This window comes from Anomaloglossus baeobatrachus, chromosome 4 (genome assembly GCF_048569485.1).
Source record: "Anomaloglossus baeobatrachus isolate aAnoBae1 chromosome 4, aAnoBae1.hap1, whole genome shotgun sequence".
In the NCBI taxonomy this organism is placed as follows: domain Eukaryota; kingdom Metazoa; phylum Chordata; class Amphibia; order Anura; family Aromobatidae; genus Anomaloglossus; species Anomaloglossus baeobatrachus.
The window spans coordinates 417,452,969-417,479,813 of record NC_134356.1 but is presented as its reverse complement, the minus strand read 5'-3'; the positions used below and the strand labels follow the sequence as shown (position 1 = coordinate 417,479,813).

Here is a 26,845-nt window from a genome sequence, read left to right as displayed (position 1 = left end):
ACCAAGGCGAATCGGAAAGTGGACAGGTTCTGCTCTCTCAACCCCCGAGACGATCCTGTTGCCCTCGATGCCTTCCAGATGTCTTGGTCTCACGGCCTCCTGTACGCGTTTCCTCCCCTGATCCTGTTGCCTTCGGTTCTCCGGAAAATCCGGACCGACAGAGCAGAGGTTATTCTCATCGCCCCCTTCTGGCCGAAACGGGCGTGGTTTTACTGGCTGCGGACACTGTCTCTGGTGGATCCTTGGGTTCTCCCGGACGCCCCTCATCTCCTGTCCCAGGGCCCAGTCCGTCACCCCCCCGACCCGGCTCTCCATTTGACGGCTTGGCGTTTGAGCGGCGGCTGCTAGCTCGACGGGGGTTTTCCTCTTGCCTAATCGATACTCTTCTTCGCAGTAGGAAAGCGGTCACCACGGCCATTTACGGTAGGGTCTGGAAGCGTTTTCTCCTTCAGTCGGGGGCTCGGGCGGAGGGCCCCCCTCCTATCTCGGCTATTCTAGAATTCCTCCAGAGGGGGTTGGAATTGGGGCTCTCCACCAGTACGCTCAAGGTGCAGGTATCGGCCTTAGGGGCACTGTTTCATTGTAGTCTGGCGCAGAATGAATGGATTTGCCGGTTCATTAAATCTAAGTCCAGGTCTGTACCTGTTCAGGCTCCCAGGGTTCCCCCATGGGACCTTAATTTAGTGTTGGATGCCCTCACAGGGCCTCCGTTTGAGCCCTTAGGGGAAGTCCCTCTCAAACTGCTGTCCCTTAAGATTTTTCTCCTCGTCGCACTCACCTCGGCCAGGCGGGTGGGGGATCTCCAAGCCTTGTCTGTGGTTCACCCTTATACCCAGATTCTGGATGATAGGGTAGTGTTGCGGACTGATCCCTTCTACTTGCCCAAGGTTTCTACACCTTTTCATAGGTCCCAAGAGATCGTGCTCCCTTCCCTCTGTGACCCCCCTCGGAACGAGGAGGAGGCTAGGTTACACACGTTGGATGTCCGGAGGGCCTTAGTCACGTACCTAGATAGGACTAGGGAATGGAGGAAGTCTCAGGTCCTGTTTGTCACTTTTCAGGGGCAGTCCAGGGGGCATGGGGCTTCTAAGGCTACCTTGGCCAGATGGGTCAGGGATGCCATCGGTTTGGCGTACTCGGCTAAAGATGCCACTCCTCCTCCGGGCATAAGGGCGCACTCCACTAGAGCGGTGTCTACGTCTTGGGCGGAGAGGGCGGATGCCTCTCTTGACCAGATCTGTCGGGCGGCTACTTGGTCGTCTCCTGGGACTTTCTTTCGGCACTATAGGCTGGACTTGTCCTCCACAACTGACCTTTCCTTTGGGAGACGGGTCTTGCAGGCGGTGGTCCCTCCCTAAGGTGGATGGTCTATTTAAATCTCTCATGTGGTGCTGTCATGGGCGGCAGGGAAAAATCTTAATTACTCACCGGTAATGGGATTTTCAATAGCCCATGACAGCACCCTTAGTTCCCCCCCTATTCACTGGTTGTGGGCACCCTTCGGGGAGTGTTAGTTATGGGTGTTTTTCCTTGGGTGGTGGTATGATTAATCTGTTTCTTGTGTTTTGTTGGTCCTCTCTGGCTCTGAAAACCTACTGATGTGGAGGAGAGGTACCGCCTTTTTATCAGTGGGTTTCCTGTCCTGATGTGGGCGGAACCTATCTCTCATGTGGTGCTGTCATGGGCTATTGAAAATCCCATTACCGGTGAGTAATTAAGATTTTCCCATAGGGTCATTGCAGCTAGAAGTCCCCTCACTGGCAGCCAGATTGGTTTGTCAGGTCTCCGCAAGGACAATAGTCTTCCTCGTGGTCCCGATTGTACATTTGTAAATCTTTTTCTGTGCTGATGGGTATACTGTAATTGTATTTTTGCATTTCCCTTTTTTCTGCTGTGGTTTTCAGATGACCAACATGGTGATAATCCAAGGGGTCAAGGCCAGCCGGGCTGTTCTTCCCTCGCCAGCAGGTTAACATGCCATGTCTTCTATGTCCCCTTTGTGTTGCCCTTACAAAGCCTCTTTTTGTTTAGAGCAATTTAACTGTTCTCCTGGCAACAGATGTGCTTATCGGAAAGTATCTGAGCTCCATAGACGCCAGTGAGGATTAACAAATGGTAAAGCAGAGGCTGTAATTACAGGAAAAAAGCACAATTTGTCTTATGTATTCACAAGAAAGCCTAGCTATTCTAGCCCTGCGATTGGATGGCTGTGCCTGTGGAAATTGTTGCCACTTTTGTGTGATATTATTTTTTTAGAAAGTGCATTACAAATAATTATTGTTTTGCATCAATATTTTTAATAGTAAATTTTTGAAATAATTCTTGGCAATTACTTTTCAACACCTATGAAGTTTTAACATCGATAAGGCAGCATGGTGGCTCAGTGGTTAGCACTCAGTGGTTAGCACTGCTCTCTTGCAGCGCTGGGGTCTTGGGTTCAAATCCCACCAAGGACAACATCTTCACCCCGAAGACATAGTGATGGGGAATTTAGATTGTGATCCCCAATGGGGACAGTGTTGCCAATGTATGTAAAGCGCTGTGGAATTAATAGCTTTACATACTGTGTGTGTGTACACACGTGTGTGTGTGTATACATAGCAATATATATATATATATATATATAATATATATATATATATATATATAGCTATTATTATTATTATTATTATTATTATTATTATTATTATTATATAGAGCTTCTATATACACCTGTGTTAATTGCTTACAAAGAAGGACATTCTCTCATAACTAACAGTGCAGCCTGTGGCTGGCGAAATATTTTTTTGACTTCCATATCTGGGGTCTTGAATTCTAGTCCCTGCATTGACAAGTTTAAAAAGTAGGCCAAATATTAAATACTTAGATACATCCAATTAGCTCAGAGGACTCATTCCCCAGGGACCTGAAGGAACATAGCCGCGTTCTGGACAGGACAGTGAATACAGAAGTCTCTCTTCTGGTTTATGTGCTATGTCTGTAGAGCGATGGACTGTAGACTGAGCAGAGTGAGCTCAGAGGATGCGCTGTCGAGACCCCCACACGGCGTAGAGGGAACACTGCCGATAATACCGATATACAGTGGCAAAACCTCATGATGTCTGAATATAACAATCATACTATAACAGTAAAAAATAACTATACAAAGACCTATGGTACCAATTATACCACCACACCAAGACTGCGTATTTCGAGGACGAATATCTGTGTCTAGCCACTGGTGGACAATCCACCTCTGTGGGCCTGGACGGCCCTGGTGGTAACATCTATGCATTTCACCACCTTCATTTTGGGGCGCTTTGTCATGTGATCTGAAGTCTGACAACCCCTCTACCCAACTTATTACTTCTCCCCTGCAACTAAAGATATCTGATGAAATGTATGAAACCATTGAATTGATCAGTTTTTGTTACCCATAGCAGCCAGTCACAATGCAGCTTTCTTCTTGTATTCTGCACTTAAAAAAATGAAAGAGGCTGTGAGCAAAGATGGTAGTTTTTATCTTAGACGGTCTCATAAATGTGTCACTTGAGAGAATAATGTGCTGAGACTTCACATAAGGCCGGGGCCACACAGGGACTACTGCGATCCTCGCATGACACTCGGCTCACACTGGCAGTACAGCAGAGCCGAGTGTCATGTGAGTGTCACTGCGACGGAGGTCCAATCATGCGTTCGGACAACAGCTGTGGGGGGCGGGCCGGCGCTAGGGAGGGATTTATCTCACACTGTCCTCATTGCCAGATATTTTCATTCTCGCCCTTCACTCGCAGTACTCTGGTGTACCGCGAGTGCAGTGTGATTTTTCTCTTGCCCCATAGATTTGAATGGGTGCGAGAGAATCTACAATACAATTGCAGCATGCTGCAATTATTTTCTCGGTCCGATTAGGGCTGAGAATCATCGCTCATGTGTGCTGACACACAGGCTAATATTAGTCCGAGTGAAATGCGATGATCGCATTCCACTCCGATTTTCATGCCGTATGTCTTAGGCCTAAAGATGGAGATTCACAATAATCTCTACATTATTATTTCATGGGGTGGTCCACTCCTGGAGAATTCATTGACAAGTGCTACTATTTGCAGAATCCTAAGGGTGTGTAATATACAGAACACAAGGATTCTGTTCCGCTTGCCTGTTCCTGCTTTTGTCATGTAATTCTTAGCCTTGTTTCACAGTGAAAATCTAGTCTGCATGTAACCACAGATATGTAAATCTTGTATTTGCGGCCACATGACGACCACTGAAATTGACAAGTGGAGTGGAATCCTAGGGGTGTGTATATTACACACAATTAGGATTTAGCAAGTTGTAGTACTTAAAGGGAACCAATCACCAGGATTTTCGTATATAAGCTAAAGCCAGTACTAAACTGGCACTATCAGGCTGAGCCTATACATACCCTTTAATGGGCAGCTCGGATGTTTAAGTTTTGAAACCCAAGAAAGTAAAGTTTATAAAATCATAAACTTCTTGAGTGACAGGAGCTGAGGATCAGATAATATCTGTGGGTATTCATAGTTATCCCCTCTCCTGTTTGTATAATACTTATGTTAATTCTATTGATTTAATGTTTGACTTGCAGGACCTGTGTGAGGTCATACCCATGTGACCAGAAGGGGCGGGGCCTCAGCCAACAAAGCTGATACCAGGAAGCAACATTTTTCTGTTGGCTGATGCCCTGCCCCTTCTGGTCACATGGGTATGACCTCACACAGGTCCTGCTAGTGAAAAAGTAAATCAATGGTATAATACTTATGCTAATTCTAACAGGGGGAGGGGATAGCTACGAATATTCCCCAGATATTATCTGATCCTCAGCTGCTGTCACTCAAGAAGCTGGTGATTTTATAAACTTTACTTTTTTGGATTTCAAAATCTAAACATCCGAGCTGCCCACTACAGGTATGTATAGAATCAGTCTGATAGTGCCAGTATAGCACTGGCTTTAGGTTATATAGAAAAATCCTGGTGATTGGTTCCCTTTTAAAGAAAATTTCACTGGAAGGGATACACTTGTATATACATCTGGTTTAACCTAACTTGCTTGCGCTCTCATAAAAAATCCGGTAGAACAGAGTTGAAGAACTAACAGAGTTAAATAGATGGGTAGAGTGCTCAAAAAGGGACTAACATGTAATCTCAACCCTATTTTAAAATGTACAATTTTTATTAATCATTAAAATGTACCCACAAACATATAAATGAGAATGGATCACGTTATCCTTGTAAATAACCAAGGAGTTTTATATACACACTCACTTTAGGAAAGGGAAGGGGAACTAATATAGCCCTATAAGGGTAGTGTATCCCTACCTAACAACGGAGGGTATGACACCATAAGTTACCGGGCGCCCCCGCTCCACGTCGGCTCTCCCTCTCCCTGACCCTGATATAGGGATGGGATGGAAAGCCCTATAGTGGTGCTTGCACAGTACAATATATATGAGTTCCCAAATGGTAATACTCCTCCCTGTATGTTTTCCTTAGATCAAGAAGGTATCAATTTACTGATCTATAACCAGGAATCCCTATTCATGATACTAGCACTGTACAAGACGTATAGACTTCTATTCCTAATAAATTATCTTTATGCAAGGTAGTGATCCATAAGAGTTATTTACAACCACATATGTTACAGGGTGGTATACCCCAAAAGTATATTAGTCACCTAGAGTCATATCACAAGGGGCTCAGATAATCTCCCCATTATACCCCAGGAGCTGAAAGAAAAAGGGGATACAGACACCCCTGCAAATTACTGCAAAATAGAAAAGGTTGCTCCAATCATATTCTATATAATATAGTATAACAGGGAGAAAAGATGAATTACTTCCCTGAGAAGCTGGAATCCAGGCCTGCCAGGCCTCAACGCGTTTCTCCTCTCCCTTCAGAGGTTCATCAGGAGGCTAAGGGGAGACTGCAGTGGGTCCTGTTCAAGAACAATCCATGGCTGTAAGGGAGGAGTATTACCATTTGGGAACTCATATATATTGTACTGTGCAAGCACCACTCTAGGGCTTTCCATCCCATCCCTATATCAGGATCGGGAGAGGGAGAGCCAACGTGGAACGGGGGCGCCCGGTAACTTATGGTGTCATACCCTCCGTTGTTAGGTAGGGATACACTACCCTTATAGGGCTATATTAGTTTCCCTTCCCTTTCCTAAAGTGAGTGTGTATATAAAACTCAAAGAGAAGGAGCCAGCATGATTTCTATACTGTATTTGTTGATAAATTAGAGATTTTTGGCAAAACATTGCAATATTTTGAGCCACCCCGCCAACGTCACGGCAAATCCCATGGGGCAGTCCTACACTAAATATTATATTTTGTTTGGGGTGCCATATGGCCTCACACATCAAATGCAGAACTGCTTGAGGCAGCACTTACCTGGTGCTTTTCATTCCCGTGCCTGTGACTGAGTCACAGCTGTGGGCTGTATCTGGGGCTGTATATCAACAAATACAGTATAGAAATCGTGCTGGCTCCTTCTCTTTGATTTTTTTTTTGGCAGGTGGTTAGCCTCCACCAGGCCGTGCACCCTCTTTTGGTTGTTCTATCTGTAAACTGGTTTAGCCATTGGTGACTGTTCACACACAGCCACCGGCCCTGTCCACAGGCTTTTAATCTTAGCAGCACTTGCCTGGGCCTGTCCCGCCCACAGCTGTGACTCAGTCACAGGCACGGGCATGAAAAGCACCAGGTAAGTGCTGCCTCAAGCAGTTCTGCATTTGATGTGTGAGGCCATATGGCACCCCAAACAAAATATAACATTTGGTGTAGGACTGCCCCATGGGATTTGCCGTGACGTTGGCGGGGTGGCTCAAAATATTGCAAGGTTTTGCCAAAAATCTCTAATTTATCAACAAATACAGTATAGAAATCGTGCTGGCTCCTTCTCTTTGTATATAAAACTCCTAGAACAGAGTTGCCATTATCTGAGGGAAAACTGTGTGCCGAGGTGCCAAAATCTTGTATTTACTGCTCAAATAACCCCTTATATTCTGAGAAAACTGCAGTCTAGAAAAGAAATGACAAAAAACCTCAAACTCTACACTTCAGACGAGACACTACTTTCTTTACTGCTCCTAAAAGGAATAAAGCAAAAAAAAAAACAAAACAAAAAAACCAACCCAAAGGAGTATCCCAGCTGAATTGTAAGGCAATAGCTATATAGCAACTCCTTAGTATTCTCCTGTGGTCACCGCACTTGTCACGGCTGTAGACAGCTGAATCAGTGTTCTTGGCATTGCCTCAGTGAGCTTGTAGTCCATTATTGCTGTCTACAATGGTCCTCTTCCGGGGCTTTTTCCCCTCTTTGTCTTGTTTTTCCACTCAATGTTAATGATGAGTGTTTGTCCACCATTGCTTTCCTGCGGCTATTCTCGATTATTGATTTTGACCTGTATTTCATCATATTTTGCCACCTTGTATACAGCATTTGTGACTTTCAGTTTAGTAAGAGCCAGGGATGTAAACTACCTGCAAAATGTGCCTGCAAATTCCAATAGCACGATGTGTGGCTGTATGCATCCTTGTGTGTGTTCTGTATACCGTGGGAACAGAGCTCGATTGTTACATTACGCAATGTTCAACCAATGGCCTATGGGTGATGGAGCCTGTGACAAATGCCGTACAGGTACAAGTGCCTATCATAGGCTATAATCTAATCCTTTTAACTGATAAGTCATGAAAAGTGCAGTGATTCCTACAGTTATGTAGGCCATTCAATAATCTGATGTTTTTATCTTCTCTGGATCAAACCAGAGATGTCATAAGTTAAGCCTGCTTTACACGTTACAATTAATCGTGCGATCGTACCCGCCCCCATCGTTTGTGCAGCACGGGCAATTTGCCCATGTCGCACAATGCTGTAACCCCCGTCACACGTACTTACCTTCCAAACGACCTCACTGTGGGCGGCGAACATCCACTTCCTGAAGGGGGAGGGACGTTCGGCGTCACCGCGACGTCACGCAGCGGCCAGCCAATAGAAGCGGAGGGGCGGAGATGAGCGGGACGTAAACATCCCGCCCACCTCCTTCCTTCCGCATTGTAAAAATAGCAACAAAAAGAGGATAATATCCTGCTGCAGTGTGTACATCACCCAGGCCAAAAACTAGTGCTCTACCAGGATACAGCTAAACCCCCACTAAAGTGGAAGCATGACAGGTGCAGGAGAAGCAAATCACACAGACACAGACACAGACACACACAGACACACACACACACACACACACACAGACACACACACAGACACACACACAGACACACACAGACACACACACAGACACACACACAGACACACACACAGACACACACACACAGACACACACACACAGACACACACACACACAGACACACACACACACAGACACACACACACACAGACACACACACACACAGACACACACACACACAGACACACACACACACAGACACACACACACACAGACACACACACACAGACACACACACACACAGACACACACACAGACACACACACAGACACACACACAGACACACACACAGACACACACACAGACACACACACAGACACACACACAGACACACACACAGACACACACACAGACACACACACAGACACACACACAGACACACACACACACACAGACACACAGACACAGACACACAGACACAGACACACAGACACAGACACACACACACAGACACACACACACAGACACACAGACACAGACACACAGACACAGACACACACACACAGACACACACACACAGACACACACACACAGACACACACACACAGACACACACACACACAGACACACACAGACACACACAGACACACACAGACACACACAGACACACACAGACACACACACACACAGACACACACACACACAGACACACACACACACACACACACACACACACAGAGACACACACACACAGAGACACACACACACAGAGACACACACACACAGAGACACACACACACAGACACACACACACACAGACACACACACACACAGACACACACACACACAGACACACACACACACAGACACACACACACACAGACACACACACACACAGACACACACACACACAGACACACCTACACCTTCAGCATTGCCGGTGGGACGCAGGTAAGCTGTGATCATCGTTCCCGGGGTGTCACACGGAGTGGTGTGTGCTGCCTCGTTAATAATGAACAACCGGACGTTCGATTTTTAGAAAATGAGCGACGTGTCAACGATGAACGAGAAGGTGAGTATTTCTGCTTGTTCATAGCTGTCACACGCTACGATATCACTAACGATGCCGGATGTGCGTCACTTACGACATGACCCCGCCCACATCTCGTTAGATATATCGTAGCGTGTAAAGCCCGCTTTAAGCTATGTGTAATAATGAGATGACTCAGGGGAAAAGTATTGAACACGCTAATTAAATTTATTTAATACTTCGTACAAAAGCCTTTATTGCTGATGACCGCTTCAAGATGCCACCTCTGTGGAGAAACTAGTCGCATGTACTGCTCAGGTGTGATTTTTGGACCATTCTTCCACACAAACACTTGTCTTGAAACAGCTCACTGAATTTACCAATCATGAGATGTTTCTTGTGTGGCACCTTAATAATAATGATGCCTTTTTATAGGTCGGTTTAACCAGCTGATATTTTTCACTATGTAGCAGGATTGCTTTCTAATTACTGATAGCTGGTGTCACGACTCTCTATGGCTTTTTGCACCTACTTCATGTGTTCAATACTTTTTTTCTGGAGTAATTTCTCATTATTACACATAACTTAACATATGGACATCTATGGTTTGACTTATTTGCCTGTATGGATTGCATAGTGTGGAACTAACATTTGGTGAGAATTTTATGTCAATAGCACCTTTAGAAACCTATGTACTTTTTGTAATTTGTAACATGTTGAATACTTATTTACCCGCTGTGTGTGTGTGTGTGTGTGTAAATATTTTACATGCAGTTATAGCCGAAAGTGTTAGCGCTAATGATGGGCGAGCAGTCCAATGCCTGGTACTTGAAATGATATATGACCACTGTGATGTTTGAGTGCTCGTTACTCAAGTCAAGCTGGTTAGATGCTTGGATGGACTCAACTCTAGTAACGAGTATAATTGAAGTCAAAAGTCAATGATTTGGCAGTTCATCTCTCTGCCCACATACCGCCAGCCATATACAAAGCATTTCCGGGGGGGAGGGTGATCAGCTGATTGCTCACAGCAGCCGGCCGATCAGCTGATTGCTCACAGCAGCCGGCCGATCAGCTGATTGCTCACAGCAGCCGGCCGATCAGCTGATTGCTCACAGCAGCCGGCCGATCAGCTGATTGCTCACAGCAGCCGGCCGATCAGCTGATCGCTCACAGCAGCCGGCCGATCAGCTGATCGCTCACAGCAGCCGGCCGATCAGCTGATCATTCGGCCGCCGAGAATGTGTGCGGGGGGCTGAGTGTGGGGAGGGTAGAGCCGAGCGGGGCCATGGCGCTGAGGATGTAAGTGCCGCGGGGAGTGCATGGCTGGGGACGTGTGTGTGTGTGTGTGTGTGTGTGTGTGTGTGTGTGTGTGCGCGCGTTAACTAAGCAAAGCACTTTGCTTGGTTACCCAATATTTACCTTGGTTACCAGCGTACACCACTTAGCGCTGGCTCCTTCCACACGTAGCCAGGGTAAATATCGGGTTACTAAGCCAAGCGCTTTGCTTAGTAACACGATGTGCAGGGAGCCAGAGAGAGCATACGCAGTGAAATCCTAAGGATTCTGCTGCTCAAAAAACGTTACATGCTGCGTTCCTTCCGCCCGGCAGAAGCAACGCAGCGTCGGCCAGCGGAAGCAACGCAGGTACTTCTTTCACAATCCGTCGTCCATACAAGTCTATGGGAAGCAGCGGAATCCGTTAACGGATTCCGCTGTTTTCCAAAACGGCGGATTGCGACTGAAGGAAAACAACGCAAGTGTGAAACTAGCCTTATCAAAAAAGCTGTCCACATTTTGGCAATCTTCAGTTTAGCTTTTTTATGTCTGTGTCAGCAGTGAGGTCCTCCTGGGCCTCCTCCCATTGCGTTTCATTTAATTAAAAAAATCGACGGATAGTTCGTGCTGATACTGATGCGCACCCTGTGCCTGCAGGACAGCTTGAATTTCTTTGGAAATGGATTGTGGCTGCTTGTCCACGATCCAGACTATCCTGTGTTGGAACGTTTCATCAATTTTTCTTTGCTGTCCACATCCACGTAGATTAGCTACACTCGCCATGGGTTGTAAACGTCTTGCTTATATTGCGCACTGTGGACAAAGGAATATCAAGAGCTCTGTAGATGGACTTGTAACTTTAAGATTGTTGATATTTTTCAACAATTTTTATTCTCAAGGCCTCAGACAATTTTCATCTCCTCTTTCTATTCTCCATGCTTAATGTGGCACGCGTGCACACACAATGCTAAGGTTGAGTCAACCTTTCCCCTTTTTATCTGGTTTCAGGTGTGATATTCATATTGCCCACACCTGTTACTTGCCACAGGTGAGTTTGAATGAGCATCAAATGGTTGAAACAAAATTGTTAACCCAGAATTTTGGAAAGGAGTCAACAATTTTGTGCTGTCCATTTTCGGGGGTTTGTGTGAAATTAAGATCTATGTCGCCCTCTATGTCGCCCTCTATGTCGCCCTCTATGTCGCCCTCTATGTCGCCCTCTATGTCGCCCTCTATGTCGCCCTCTATGTCGCCCTCTATGTCGCCCTCTGTCGCCCTCTATGTCGCCCTCTATGTCGCCCTCTCCTAGTCTGCTGCTGGCCAAAATTGACTTTGAAGCACTACTTCACTAGGTGACGTGTCACTTACCGAACTTTGGTGGAACTATATCCAGCTGTACAGTGGGTGGATTTCCAATTGTGAACAATGGGGGGCGGTTTGCCGGACAATGTTTCCATATGCCCTCAAAAAATTGCATGAAAACAATTACTTCAACATATCAAAGGGTTTGTTCATGCGTAGTGGGTCTTTTTGCATTTTTTTTGCATTCTATCTTTAGAGCTGGAAAAAAACCTGTTTTCAAGTAGTTTTAAAAAATGAATATGATTTATAAAATATTTTTTTTTTTCACTTGATGTGAATAAAGTGTTTTCTATTTTTTTTTTTTTTTTTTTATTTTAATAAATAACGCAGCATGTAAATTGTTTTCATAACATTAACTATTGTCCTTCTACATCGCGATCAATGAGATTGAGCCGCAAAAGACACATTTTAATGTGTAACGGCTGACTTTGCTCTGACAATTTTGTGTTTTTTATTTTATGGGGAAACAAATTACATGTGAACATTTTATTCTTTTATTCAGACATCAGAAAACTGATCAGTTTTGGTCAGTTTCAATCGAAAGTCATCCGTTTTTCTTGTTTATGTGAAAAAAAGTCTCTTCTTTCCGATCTAGGGCCTTGTGCGCACTAGGCGTTTTTGCTGTGTTTTTAGCGGCGTTTTTTACCGCGTTTTCGCGCTGAAAATGCAGTGACATTGCTTCCCCAGCAATGCCTATGAGTTTTCATAAGTGCTGTCTGCACACAGCGTTTTTTTGTAGCTGCGTTTTTGTGGTGACCACAAAAATGCAGCATGTCAATTATTTCTGCGTTTTTCACCCATTGAGTTCAATGAGATGTTCAAAAACGCAATGAAAAACGCATATAGCTGCGTTTCTATGACTAAAAATGCAGCTATAAATGCAAGGAGTGGGGACTAAAGTGACGTGTACAGGAAGAGGATTCTTTCTGTTGGTAAACACAGAAGCATGAATCCTCCCGGTACCGTCACCGCCGCTTCCACAACCCGCCCGGTGCCATGTCAGCTCCTGTGCGGCGTCATGTCTGGGCGGGAGGTGGAGGCAGCGGCGAAAACAAAAGTGAACAGTAGAAAAAAAAATATCATACTCACCTGTCTGCAGACTCCCGGTGCCATGCCCGCTCCCAGCTCAAATTATTTTGTGTTTTTCACTGCGTTTTCCACCCATTGAGTTCAATGAGATGTTAAAAAATGCAATGAAAACATCAAATTGCAAATATAGCTGCGTTTTAGTGCGTTTTTATTACGAAAAACGCAGCTATAAACGCAAGGGGTGGGTAGTAAAGTGACATGTACAGGAAGAGGATTCCTTCTGTCAGTAAACACAGAAGCATGAATCCTCCAGGTACCGCCACCGCTGCGTCCACTTCCAGTCCTGTGCATGTCAGCTCCCGTGCAGCTCCATGGCCGGGCGGTAGATGGAGGCAGCTGCGAAAACAAAAGTGAACACTAGAAAAAAAAAATGACATACTCACCTGTCTACAGACTCCCGGTGCCATGTCCGCTCCTCTCCCGGCCGGTACCGCCGCTCTGGCTGTGTGCAGTCTTCCCGGGCACATACAATGCTTGCAGGACCTGGCGATGGATCACCTGACGCATCAGCTGATCGGAATTCTCGCGGTGTCGCCGGCTTTTTAGCGCCCGGCCGGCTTAACTTATCAACTGATTCTGCCGTCAGGAGACTTCATCAGCTGATTACCGGCAGCTCCTGCAGCGATCGGACGGGATCAGACTCGCTCCAGGAGCTGCCGGTAATCAGCACATAAATGAGTATTTTGTTTTTTTTTTTTTTTTCTACTGATGCATCAGCTGATTGTATAATCTGCTTTTATACAATCAGCTGATGTATGATGTGATTCACATCCTAGAACCTGACACATCATCTGATTGCTTTGCCTTCTAGCAAACCGATCAGATGATATTGGATCCGGATTGGACGGCGCGGGACCCTTGACCCAGGATTACTGCGGAGGGGGGTTCTTTATTTCAATAAAGATGGAGTCACTAATTGTGTTGTGTTTTATTTCTAAGAAAAATATTTTTCTGTGTTGTGTTTTTTTTTATCATTACTAGAAATTCATGGTGGCCATGCCTAATATTGGCATGACACCATGAATTTTGGGCTTAGGGCCAGCTGATAATACACAGCAAGCCCTAACCCTATTACCCAGCGAGCCACCGTCACCAGGGCAGCTGGAAGAGTTGGATACAGCGCCAGAAGATGGCGCTTCTATGAAAGCGCCATTTTCTGGGGTGGCTGCGGACTGCAATTCGCAGCGGGGGTGCCCAGAAAGCTTGGGCACTCTGCACTGCGGATTCCAATCCCCAGCTGCCTAGTTGTACCTGGCTGGACTCAAAAATTGGGCGAAGCCTATGTCATTTTGCCTTTTTTAATTATTTCATGAAATTCATGAAATAAAAAAACAAAAAGGGCTTCCCTATATTTTTGATTCCCAGACTGGTACAAATAGGCAGCTGGGGGTTGGGGGCAGCCTGTACCCGCCTGCTGTACCTGGCTAGCATACAAAAATATAGCGAAGCCCATGTCATTTGTTTTTTCTTTTTGGGCAAAAAACCCCTGCATACAGTTTTGGATGGAGGATGCTGAGCCTTGTAGTTCTGCAGCTGCTGTCTGCTCTCCTGCATACACTAGTTCTGCAGCTGTCTGCTCTCCTGCATACAATGAAGAACATATTGAAGAAGGAAATGACATCAGACCTTTTTTTTTTCCCAGTAACAATCTTTAATGGCATTGTGCACTGATTAAAAACGCAGTGAGCAAAAACGCACCAAATCGCGGTAAAAACGCGTGCGTTTTTGCCACGTTTTTTAGCCGCGGGTGCGTTTTTTGAGACAAAAACGTACATAAAAACGCAGCAGGAAAAAAAACGCCTAGTGCGCACATACCCTAGGAGTCCATGAAAATCAGACTGCACTCAGATGTGTGCGAGTGCTGCCGATTTGTTTGTTTTTTTTACTTTTTTTTTTTTTTACTACTTTTTTTTTTTTATTAATTCATGGATCCATGGATTTGCATTGCTGATATTGATCACATTCTGATGTCTCCGCAAAGATGCATGGACCACTTGGTCTGTGGAAAATCCAGTTAAATGACCCTTTTCGCTTTTACAGGTATTAATCAAATTGTATGACCTGCAACAAGACGGCAGTCAGTCTGTGTCTGTACGGCCCACATTGCTATGTACAGCGATCTTGGGCATAACACTCTTCACATTAATACAGAACCGGATCCGGATTCACAGACTAAAGCTGATAATGACTTAAAGCTGCAACATTTAGTGATGAGTGCACTGGATTTTGGAAAATCACACCAAATTTGCAGTGTGTGATCCTGGCCTTAATCTGGGGTCACACTGGCATTATTCACAGGGGGAGTGTTATGTAGGAAAAAACCATCCCCTGCTCCTCACAATAGCAACCTGACCTCCATATGGGGGGTGTACAAATAAAACCTGCACTTGTAATGTGCTCCTTCCCTGCAGGTGAATGGTATACTAATGTGTCATGGCTTTGTTAATGATTTGCAGCTTTCACACTTGTCTTTCTCCTATCTGAATAAAGATTAATTGTCCCTCTGCCCCACTGTTCCCTTCCCCATTATATCATGCCTCCGAATATCTTTGTGAATGTACAGGGAAATGTGACGCCTTGACTTCTGTTGCTGCTGACCCCATTTTTCTCAGTGCAATCATTGACATTATGCGATTCCCACGCACCAGTCCTTTTCTATTAGGAGGAACCAAATGGTTAGCGCTCCATCTAGTGGTTGGTTGAGAGTACTGCATCGTGAAAAAAATAAGACTTCTACATTTGGGTAAATCATGATACTATTAGCTATTAAGATCTTCTACTTCTACATATAAATGTTAACCTTTAATATTTTAATTAAATATATGATATAAAATATTAATATATGATTTTCTTCTTTCTTTTTTCCACATCAGCCAATAGAGTAGTCCCAAAGTTCAGACATTTGTTTCTCCTGTATAGAGTCGGTTAGAATATGGAGGTGCTGAGCAAAATTGTCCATGGACCATGTGGTCGGCCAGACAAAAGCCCCTCTGGACAATGTACGATTGTACGGACAGGAGTTCTTATAGATCTCAGTGCCCTTGCAGTGTGTGCATGCAGCAGTGCTGATTTTAGCTGATGTCTTAGGGAGAGGTCATTTTTAAAAAAACATAAAGTGATGGTAATTCCTGTGTAAAAAATTGTTCAAAATCCATTGCAATAGGTGCCGATAATGAGATAGAGATTATATATATATATAGAGATTATATATATATATAGAGATTATATATATATATAGAGATTATATATATATATAGAGATTATATATATATATAGAGATTATATATATATATATAGAGATTATATATATATATAGAGATTATATATATATATATATAGAGATTATATATATATATATATATATATATATATATATATATATATATATATATAATATAGAGAGAGAGAGAGAGAGAGAGATTATATATATATAATATATATATATATATATATATATATATATAGAGAGATTATATATATATATATATATATATATATATAGAGAGAGAGATTATATATATATATATATATATATATATAGAGATTATATATATATATAGAGATTATATATATATATAGAGATTATATATATATATATAGAGATTATATATATATATATATATATAGAGATTATATATATATATATATATATATATATATATATATATATATATATATATATATATATATAGAGATTATATATATATATATATATATAGAGAGATTATATATATATATATAGAGATTATATATATATATATATATAGAGAGATTATATATATATATATATATATATATATATATATATATATAGATTATATATATATATATATATATATATATATATATATATAGAGATTATATATATATATATATATATATATATATATTTATATATATATAGATTATATATATATGTATATGTATGTGTATATATATAATATATATATATGTATATAGATAGATATAATGTGTATATAGATAGATATATGCTTAAGGCTATGTGCGCACACTGTGGTTTTGTTCAGCAAAAAACGCACCTCTGGCCAAAAAAAATGCATAATAACATAATAAATCCCCATGTGTTTTGATGTTTTTTCACTATATTCAATGGAGGAATGCAAAAAGAAGTGACATGCTGCTTATTTTTTCTGCACCCAAAACTGCAGGCAAAAAGCCGCGTGCGCACAATCTTTCTGAATTCTCATAGACTTTGCTTAGAGAAGAAGAGACAGGGCAGCAAACTGCACCCAAAAATGCATCAAAAACTGCACTGTGCGCACAGGGCCTTATACGGTTTCTCTTCGTTACACATTTTATTGATCATAATTACTTAGTAGCTACAAAGGTCATTGAACCCCTTGAAATCATGAGTTAGAGACTTGTGTCCAAGCTTTCCCTGCCCAATAAGTGTGTACAGCAAGCAGCCCATCTGGAATCAGGGTCTCTGCCTCTACACCCTGCAGCTACCTGGTGACTGTCTTTTAAATAGATTGTCTTATGTGAGTAAACCATTTTGCACTTTACTAAAAGTCTCTCTATTCTGAAGAGGCATTTTATATTCTGTGGACAGCTAATGGCCCACATTGGTGGCCTCCCTGGCAGTGATCTAGGTAAGGGACTTGCTCTTCTAGCGGACTTTATTCTTTTGGACCGGACCTGCTTGTGTCACTCTGAAGCAGGAGCCATCACTGGATGTAACCAGCCGCCATGCGCCGGAGTTTCTCCTATATTGCAAAAGCACCTAGTGGTGCAACAATGTCGGCGGTCTAAGCTGTCAGTCTTCAGGAGCACACCGCCCTCTACAAAGTGGGCAGCTGGAGGCGGTGTGCAGTTAGGGCAACCCATAGTCTTCTAAATTCCTGCTTCTAATTAATAAGCCCCATGCCACTGCTTTCTCATACGGGTTTATTAGGCCATGTGTGCTTATGGCAATGCCAGCAGACTATCCATAAAGGAATAATTGACCACACCAAATTTGCCAATTCTTTGTTTTCTGCTGTTGTCGCTCCATCTCCTGGCTATCGTCTGCTGCACATGATAGCTGTGCCCCTCCAGCAGTGGCTTCTTTGCTCCCAGTCTGTGATGGGCATTAAACCTGCCCAATATGGACTTTAGCTTCGGGCTGCTTGTTCCTTCACCACCTCTCCTATTGTGATGACGGGCAAGGTACATTCGGGTGTGTAGTTCTGATTCCTACAATTATGAACTGCACTATTCTAAAAGTCTAATTTTATGGGAGAAGATAGAATAATGGTAATGTTTAGAGGGTTTTGGGAATCTCCATACATCAATCAGCCATAACATTAAAACTTAACGGGCATAACGTCCCCATTGTGCCTCTTAATGCATGGACTGGTGACCTGGAGTATCTGGCATTTCATGAAAGGCCCTTTCAATTCTGTAAGGTCTGTGGTAGGGCCTCCATGCATGAAACCTATTTTTCCAGCAACACCCACAGATCAGACTGAGATCTGGAGCATTTGAAGGCCAAATCAACACCATAGACAGTTTATGCAGTGGAGCTCCACAATAAAACCCCGGCACTTGAATGATTTCTATTCACATGTTTGTACTGTACAAGGGAGGCCAAATGTGTAGTTGACTTGGATTCAATGCAAGACAAGAAAACGGAAGTTCCACATGTAACATCGTGCCTGAAAGTCTGAGGCTGGTGGAACACACTGCCAGGCAGAGCCATGTGGACCAACACACTGCTGGCTTTCGTATGTTTTGTTACGTGTACGATTTGTTTTCTTGGCTTTCATTGCATCTAAGTGTTTGTTTACCCTAAATCGCAACATCAAATTGTTTTCTGATGTCCGATCATTTAATAACCTGATTACAAAAGCTCTGTAATAGATCACTCAGTGCATTTTCTGTGGTGTGAGGCCTGTTTACACAGGACAGTGTGGTGCCGAAAGCAAATTTGTTTTGTGCATCATAAAAGATCATCTTGCCTGACTAGAAAGCAACGGGCGACTGGCAGCCTGTTTACACTGAAATATTATTGTGAACGAGTGGTCCTAGGAACACTCATGCATGGTAATCTTGCAACATAAGTTGACCTTAGAGGAGTTGGCCACTACTCGGACAACCACTTTTTCAATCAGCATTTTTGCCCCCAGTAAGATAAAACTTATACTCACCTCCGGTATTCTTCCATTGGTGTCAGCACTCGCTCTCCGAGGGCCCACTTACGTCCCACGGGCCCTGCTCCCATTCAGCACCGGCTTCACACTCCTCGCCTTTCGAATCGAATATCAAGATGAAGTCAGAGCTGTAGCTGATTGCTCAATTCCTCCTGATGTTCGACAGGTGAAACAAGTGGAGAGAGTTAAGCCGGAGCTGATTGGGCGTAGGGCTAGCGTGACTTAAGTGAGCCTTGGAAGAGTGAGTGCCGACACCAATGGAACGGCACGGAGGTGAGTATAAATAAGCATTGTTTTCTGTTTGTTTTTTTATACCAGGAGGGCAAAGATGCTGATTTGAGTAGATATTTTCTAAGTAGTGGACAACCCCTTTAAGTTGACTTTTACTCTTGCAAGCAATATGAATAAATGTATCCTTCTGAACTACAAGTGCTGTGGTTCATTTGTGAACCTATTTATTTGTCCATTACCATGGTACACTGGATGATCATAGCCCAGACTTGTGGCCATAATTAACTTCATTTTATTGCATATAGGCATTATCCTGCTGAAAGTGACCAATGCAATTAGGCAATATCGTGGCCATGAAGAGGCATGCTTGGTCTGTGTAATGTTTAGGTATTTGTATAGTGGGAAGCCCCATGCACCACATGCAGAACATGACCTTCCACCTAGCTGAAGATAAAAGCAATGTCCAAGCCTCAAAGGCACCAGAAGGTGGATTACAACTTCATTTTTATTTTTTTTTTATTCCATCATGTTAAAGGCCAAAAATAATAGCAAAATAATGTTGCTCCCATATATCTCACAAAGACGTGAATACTCTTACTTTGATGACTGAAACATCACTACATTGCTTCTCTTAAAGGCAACCTGTCAGCAGATATTTCGCCCAAAACCTAAAAGATTCCCCCTCTGCAGCTCCTGGGCTGCATTCTAGAAAGGTCCCTGTTATTATTGTGCCCCCTGTGAGACCAAAATAAAGACTTTATAAAGTGGTACCTTTTTTGTATGCAGATTCTGTAAATGTGACACGGGGGCGGGCTGCCTGATGGCCGTTAGTCTGCCTCCTGCCGCTTTAGGCCGTCCCCCATCGCCGATTTCCATAGCTGTAGACGCCGCCCAGTGCTCCACAGGTCCCCGCGCATGCCCAGTGCTCATCTCTCGTGGATGAGCACTGTGCCCAGTGTCACTGCTGGTGACGTGCGCGCAGGCTTTAGATTATGGGCGGTGCTGTGATGTTTATTACTAAGCAACCGCCCATAATCACGGGACCGCGCTTTCCCCCTCGGCGTTCTTCGTTCTGCGCAAGCGCGGTGCTGCTGACCCCACGTCACCTCCTTCCCATCTTGCCCTGAGGCAGGAAATAGATAGGAGGTGGCGTGGGGTCAGCAGCACCACGCTTGCGCAGAACGAAGGACGCCGAGGGGGAAAGCGCGGTCTCGCGATTATGGGCGGTTGCTTGGTAATAAACATCACAGCACCGCCCATAATCTAAAGCCTGCGCGCACGTCACCAGCGGTGACACTGGGCACAGTGCTCATCCACGAGAGATGAGCACTGGGCATGCGCGGGGACCTGTGGAGCACTGGGCGGCGTCCACAGCTATGGAAATCGGCGATGGGGGACGGCCTAAAACGGCAGGAGGCAGACTAACGGCCATCAGGCAGCCAGCCCCGTGTCACATTTACAGAATCTGCATACAAAAAGGTACCACTTTATAAAGTCTTTATTTTGGTCAGAAAGGGGGCACAATAATAACAGGGACCTTTCTAGAATGCAGCCCAGGAGCTGCAGAGGGGGAATCTTTTAGGTTTTGGGCGAAATTTCTGCTGACAGGTTCCCTTTAACCTACGGGGGATAAATATTTTTCTTCTAACCCACCTCCAGTGGTTAGCTAGGTGGTATATGTTACAGGTAATCAGTCACCAGTCACCCCTGCAACCTTTTCATGGGAAAACCAGTCTGATTGCCGTATGTGAAGTCAGGAAGGAATTTTTTTCCCCCATTGGAGCTTATTTGACACATTGTTTTTTTTTGCCTTCCTCTGGATCAACATGTTAGGCTACGGGTTGAACTAGATGGACTTAGAATCTCCCTTCAACCTATAAAACTATGAAACTATGAAATGCCTGCATGCTAATCAGTACAGTCCGGTCTGCTGGGCGGCTCTGGGCCGCGCTCAGCACCTCCTTTGTCCATCACAATTGTCTTCTCTTCTGCCTTCATCGCCTCCATCATCTACAGTCTGTTCAATGCTCACATCTGCACAGTAGGGAACAAGACCTGCGCATGGACAACAGGCTGTGTGGATGACGTCCTCCATATCGAAGGCAGAAGAGCAGGCGATTACGGTGAAGCTCCCAGGAGACGCCCATCGGGCTGCTTGACCTTATTGGCATATGGCGCAGGACAATTCTGAAAATCATTTTCTTAGGTATGCAGGTGAGCTGGACTGTTATACAGGAGTGCAGGAATGCCATTGAAAACAGTACAAGGGTGATGAATAGATTATGTAGGGCAAATATGGGGACAGGTTCCATTTAAAGCAACACATTATTGCCAGGGCACAAGGTTGCCCAGAACACCCTTTTCCTATAGCGCCTTTTCCTATCCTCCTCGTGCCATGTCTTCTCCAGGTTGGTGACGCCATCACAGCCAGCATATTCTTATGATGTTACTTTAACTATTCATCAGATCCGGTACCCCTGGATGACCTGTCTTATAGCCGACATTACCGATTTCTATCATTTGTACCATGTTAGCTCATGTGGTGTCCATACAGACAAGCTAGCTTTGTCCCCATTCGTGACTGCAGGGAACCCTGTGTGCCGACTCAATGGTTATCCTTCCCTGGACCACATTTGTTAGTAGCTAACGATATTCTACAGGAACACGCCACAAGACATGCCCTGTCGTTATATGTTTGACCTTTTTGTTTGCCCATCTTTCTTTCTTTTTCTAATACAAGAACTCCCGAGTGTCAAATACTGCCTAATATGTTCTGACAGGTGCCCCTAGATCGTCTTATTCACCTGAAAATTATAATATAAAGGACTAGCCCACCAATAGCAGGCGCAAAAAGTAGATATTTTTGTGATTTGCTTTTTATTTTTCTACCCTCCATATCCACAGAGAAAATACACCACAGAATGAAATATAGCAGCGATTCAGGTATTGTACCCTTCGTCAGCTCAGGTATTTCATCCCTCCATAATACACCTGATGAAGGGTACAATACCCAAAACGTTGCTATGTTTCGTTCTGCAGTATTCTTTATTTTATTTTTTTGGAGGGGGGGGGTGAGTGAGGGTAGAAAAATGAAAAGCATTTATATTATCTCCTTTTTGCTCCTATTAGTGTGCTATTCCCTTTATATATTTTCTGATGAAGTAGGGAGTAATGAGGTCTGCTCCTTTTGGAATAAGCACCCAATTTCTTCTTTGCAACATACTGGATTTTTAGGATTACAAGACGCACTTATCCTCCCAAGAAATTTGGAGGAAAATGAGGGGTGCGTCTTAAAATCCGAATACACCTTACCGGGAGGTGGTGGACAGAGGTCGCAGGAGGGAGGTGCTGTTCTGGGTCCTGTCCTGTGCTGTGCTGACAGGGCCGGTGCGGTGGTGGGCTGTGAGGCAGGGGCATCCTGAAAATGTTGGCGGTGTGGGGGTTCAAATATTGGTGCCCAGAGGCGGCGCGTGCGCAGAAGGAGCTCTCTGCTAAAGATCTCATTTGCGCATGCACTACCTCCGGTCCCTTGAGCTCCCAGCAGCGGACTTAAGGAAAATGGCACACAGAGGTGGCACGTGCACACATAAGATCTTGGCTTGTCATTTAGCCGATATCTCAATCTGGGCACGCGCCCACTCTGGGCGCCATATCTTTGTAGCCCGCACCACAGTTTCTGGAAGATTCCTACCTCACAGCATCTGGGACACCCGCCACTCTCACAACCCGCCGCATTGACCTGTTCCACCACCGCCCCTGCATCCTGTGACCTTGCTCCATCACCGCTGCTGCCCTCCAACACGGTAAGAGACCACCTGATTGTAAGACTTATAAATCGAAAAATACAGTATATTGGAAGTACATGAACCCACCTTTTGTCTATTGAGAATTGTATTCACCTGTAATGTATATATTTTATATTTTTAGAAGTATTTCTGCCTTTCCAGCTCTTCCATAATACAATATTAACAATTGATCATTTTCCACCTCCCGTTTTTGTCTTCCCTGCATGTCTGTAACAATTAGCTGTGCACTCTGAATTACCCAAGGAGTATAGCGGTGTAAATTCCTTCTTGCCTTTGATTGAATTTATTGACATTTGTAGCCAGGGAATTGAATGAGTCATTGTTTTAGAGTAATGACATTACAAAGGGCAGATCCTACCAATCCTGTAAGGCGAAATGTGAGCTAGTATTGGATGTGAGGAGGGGCAGCTTTCCTATGGCAGAAAGCGTCCTATAACAGTGCAGCGTGGAATAAGATCTGGGAGAATAGTGGAGTTTTTGTGTGCACCGAGCAGGAGGGAGGCTGGATCCGACTTAAGCTCCTAGAGTGACGGCCAGTGAAGTACAAAACAGCTTTTCTCCTGAGATCACTTTTACTGAGCAGGTGAAGCCATGGAGAGGACCGAGAGCACGCCCGACACCACCGCCTTCAACATGCCCGACTGGATGGTAAGTATACACACCTGCGCCAAAACTTGGGAATAACGTGTCAGGTTGATGCAAGTGCGTCCCATATACTGTACTTTACACCATCACTGATCAGGAGTACAAGGAGCATTAGTGTCCAAAGAAGTCTAGTAAAGCTTGAATTATATATTGAATCATTTTACTGAATTTGTGAGTATTTTAACAAAAAATTTTATTTAGCGACTAACCTATAGAAAGGTTTCTAATAAAATCCTATGAATGAACACCTAATACTGCATGTTGACCTCTCTTTTCGATCAGTTTCCAAACTTTCCAGGATCTTTCAGCCCATAATTATGTCCCCTTCTAGAGTCTCAAGATGCCCATACATTGAGCAGTTTGGTCACCTCTCGAAAATAGAAGGGGCCTCACGACTGTCCCATTGTGAGAAAGTGGGATTGGACGTGTTGAATTTCAACACCCGATTCTTTTGTTCCTATAGATAATAAGAAACCACAAATAAAGTTTACTCCTTATTGTAAACATGCGTGCTCTATTGGACTGAGTACATGGGGTGTTGTCTAAATGAGTAGTAGCCGGTAGCGAATTAACACCTCTATATCAGGAAAGTTCCCTCTGTCTACGGGAAAGCGTATGGCATGGAGGCATTGCACCATTGATCGGCTTAATCTTCGTTATGATAATGTTATCACAATGTACTTTGAAGGGGAAAAGGAGTAAACTTAACCTTGCGTTAGTGACTTCACCGTTGATTGCATTATAGCTGGAACCCTAATTTTTTTTTTTTAGGCTATGTGCACACTCTGCGTTTTTGTGCATTTTTTTTTTGCCGCTAAAAAACGCACCCACGGCAAAAAACGCGGAAAAAAAATGCATGCGTTTTTACCGCGATTTGGTGCGTTTTTGGCTGCGTTTTTGATCTCTGCGTTTTTCCAATGCATTGCATGGGGGGAAAACGCAGAAAAGTGCAGGAAAGAATTGACATGTCCATTTTTTTTTTTTAAGCTCAAAAACGCAGCTTAAAAAAAAAAGTTGTGTGGACAGCAAAAATGAAAACTCATGCTGGGGAAGCAAAGTCATGCAGTTTTGATGCCAAACACGCCTCGAAAAACGCACTGTGTGAACTTACCCTTAAAGTATTGAAAGTTTTATTTCATAACCTGAAATACCACTTTATGGCTCTGATGAGCATTTTTTGCCACAGTTATCAAAAATTGTAGAATAGCAGTGTGCCTTGAAAACTCAAGGCCACATAAGCAGTGATTTAAGGGCAGAGAATCTTGGCAGCGCTAAGGGACCACCCAGCGGCGCTTAAAAACCACCACCTGCGCTCTACTCTCCATCTCTTCCCCTCTTGCCTTGACTTATCCTTCCTTTGCTATTTTTCGTGATCATACTGCTTCTTCACTTTTCCTCTTTGGCTTATTATTCTTTGTGGTTCAAAACGACTATCCATGTATCATACCAATCATTTCCATACTGTCATGACGTTTGCGAATGTGTTGCGTCGCATAGACTTTGGTTTCGCATTGTCAGTTATAACATGGATCCATGTTCCTTTAATGTATTCTTTAAAACTCAATAAAACTTTAAATTGGAAAAAAAAAACAAAAAAACCACCACCTGTCATAAAATATCTGCTAATCGGTGGCTGTTGTCTCAGGCAGATATGCTTTGAACAATGAGTAATAATCGTTCAGTTCGCATAGGCTGTGATTGTTCTTGGCCGCTCAGGTCCTATTTAAACCAGATGATGTGCTGCCGAGAATGTTTGTTTTTTTTTTTTCTTTTAGCAAACTTAAAAATCATTTCACCCAACGAACGTGTGTTTTGCTTGCTCATTAGCAGCATGTCGACTCTGCAAGATTACCATTGAGCGTACCTAGGATCACTCGTTTACACTGGTCGTTCAGTGTAAATGCACTTTTTAGTATTCCGTGAATACAAGTTGGTCAAAATTTATTACCCATCTCCCCCCCCCCCCCCGACGCTGATTTCATTCACTTAATAATGTAAATTGTGTTTCCCTGTCATAAAGGAGCCTCCAGTCAATCTCTTTAAAACTTTTTGGCTACTTTTTTTTTTTAAAAAGTATTTTGAGAGTTTCGTTTTTTTCATGCGTATAGCAAAGTCAGGCAGAGGTCATTGCCATTGTTTTATTTGGTTAGGGGAATAGACTTCAATAAAACCCAAGCGGTTATAAACAGTCATTCTGCTAGAACGTGCAGGTATATATCCAATCTTCTGGTGCCCATACACATAATAGCTTTTTGCTGTATATAATTCGTTATAAACATTATGTACCTCATGCAGCCTATTTGAAGCCTCTGAAACACCCCCGTAATGTCTGCTTTGTAGGTTATTTAATACAAAATAATCAGGGATTGCTGATAAAGCTATACAATCTATACATTTTATTGAGTACTATACAATGGAATGAAAATACTATGTATTTTACAAAGAAAACCCCATCATGGGGTAAAGTACCATAACACGGAGTAGAGAGAAACTAATTAAAGAGGTGTCTAGTTTCATATAACACAGGCTGTCAACAAATATAAATGATTGATAGAATTATTGCAGTTAGCTGAGCGTGCTAATACGATGGATAGCTGCTAAACTGAGTATAACAATGCAGCCATACACATAATTAAATGTTATAGACAACCGCAAAATATGGCTGTATTCAGGACCCCAAAGCATTATTGGCCTGTCTAAGCAGCCTGCAAAACGCTCGTTTATAGGGTGAAGTGATATTTCAACCTTAAAGGGGTTCTCTAAGAATGAGATAAAATATAGTGCGTATTATTTAAACTGCAGCCCGTCCTAGTCGCATGTCTGTATGGGCTGCTGACTAAAGACACATAGCTATTTAGCCGAGCTGTATCACACATCCCTCAGTTGGTGGCCTTGATCAGGGCTGTGATGTGTGAAGAAATATGTGGAAACTCACATTGTGCTCAGTCAGGAGATCTCCATCTTCATCCTGACTGCTCATCCTTCAGACTGACAGCTTTATAGCAATACACGGAGACTTGCTGTGTCCAACTGGAAAACAATTACACTTTGAAGAGGATAAACCTTC

At 43.6% G+C, this 26,845-nt stretch overlaps 1 protein-coding gene across 6 annotated transcripts in view; it reads left to right on the top strand.

The window, feature by feature from the left end:
* The window catches only part of AHCYL2 (adenosylhomocysteinase like 2), a 206,846-nt gene that overhangs the window by 72,667 nt on the left and 107,334 nt on the right, over positions 1-26,845 (top strand). For 2 of the 6 annotated variants that reach the window (XM_075345369.1, XM_075345368.1), the window contains exon 1: positions 23,549-23,781. The exons of the other annotated variants lie outside the window; for them this stretch is intronic. In XM_075345369.1, the coding sequence (XP_075201484.1) occupies positions 23,725-23,781 (57 nt within the window). In that variant the 5' untranslated portion in view covers positions 23,549-23,724. Of the gene's footprint in view, positions 1-23,548; positions 23,782-26,845 lie in introns of those variants that run through there. 6 annotated transcript variants of the gene reach the window in all.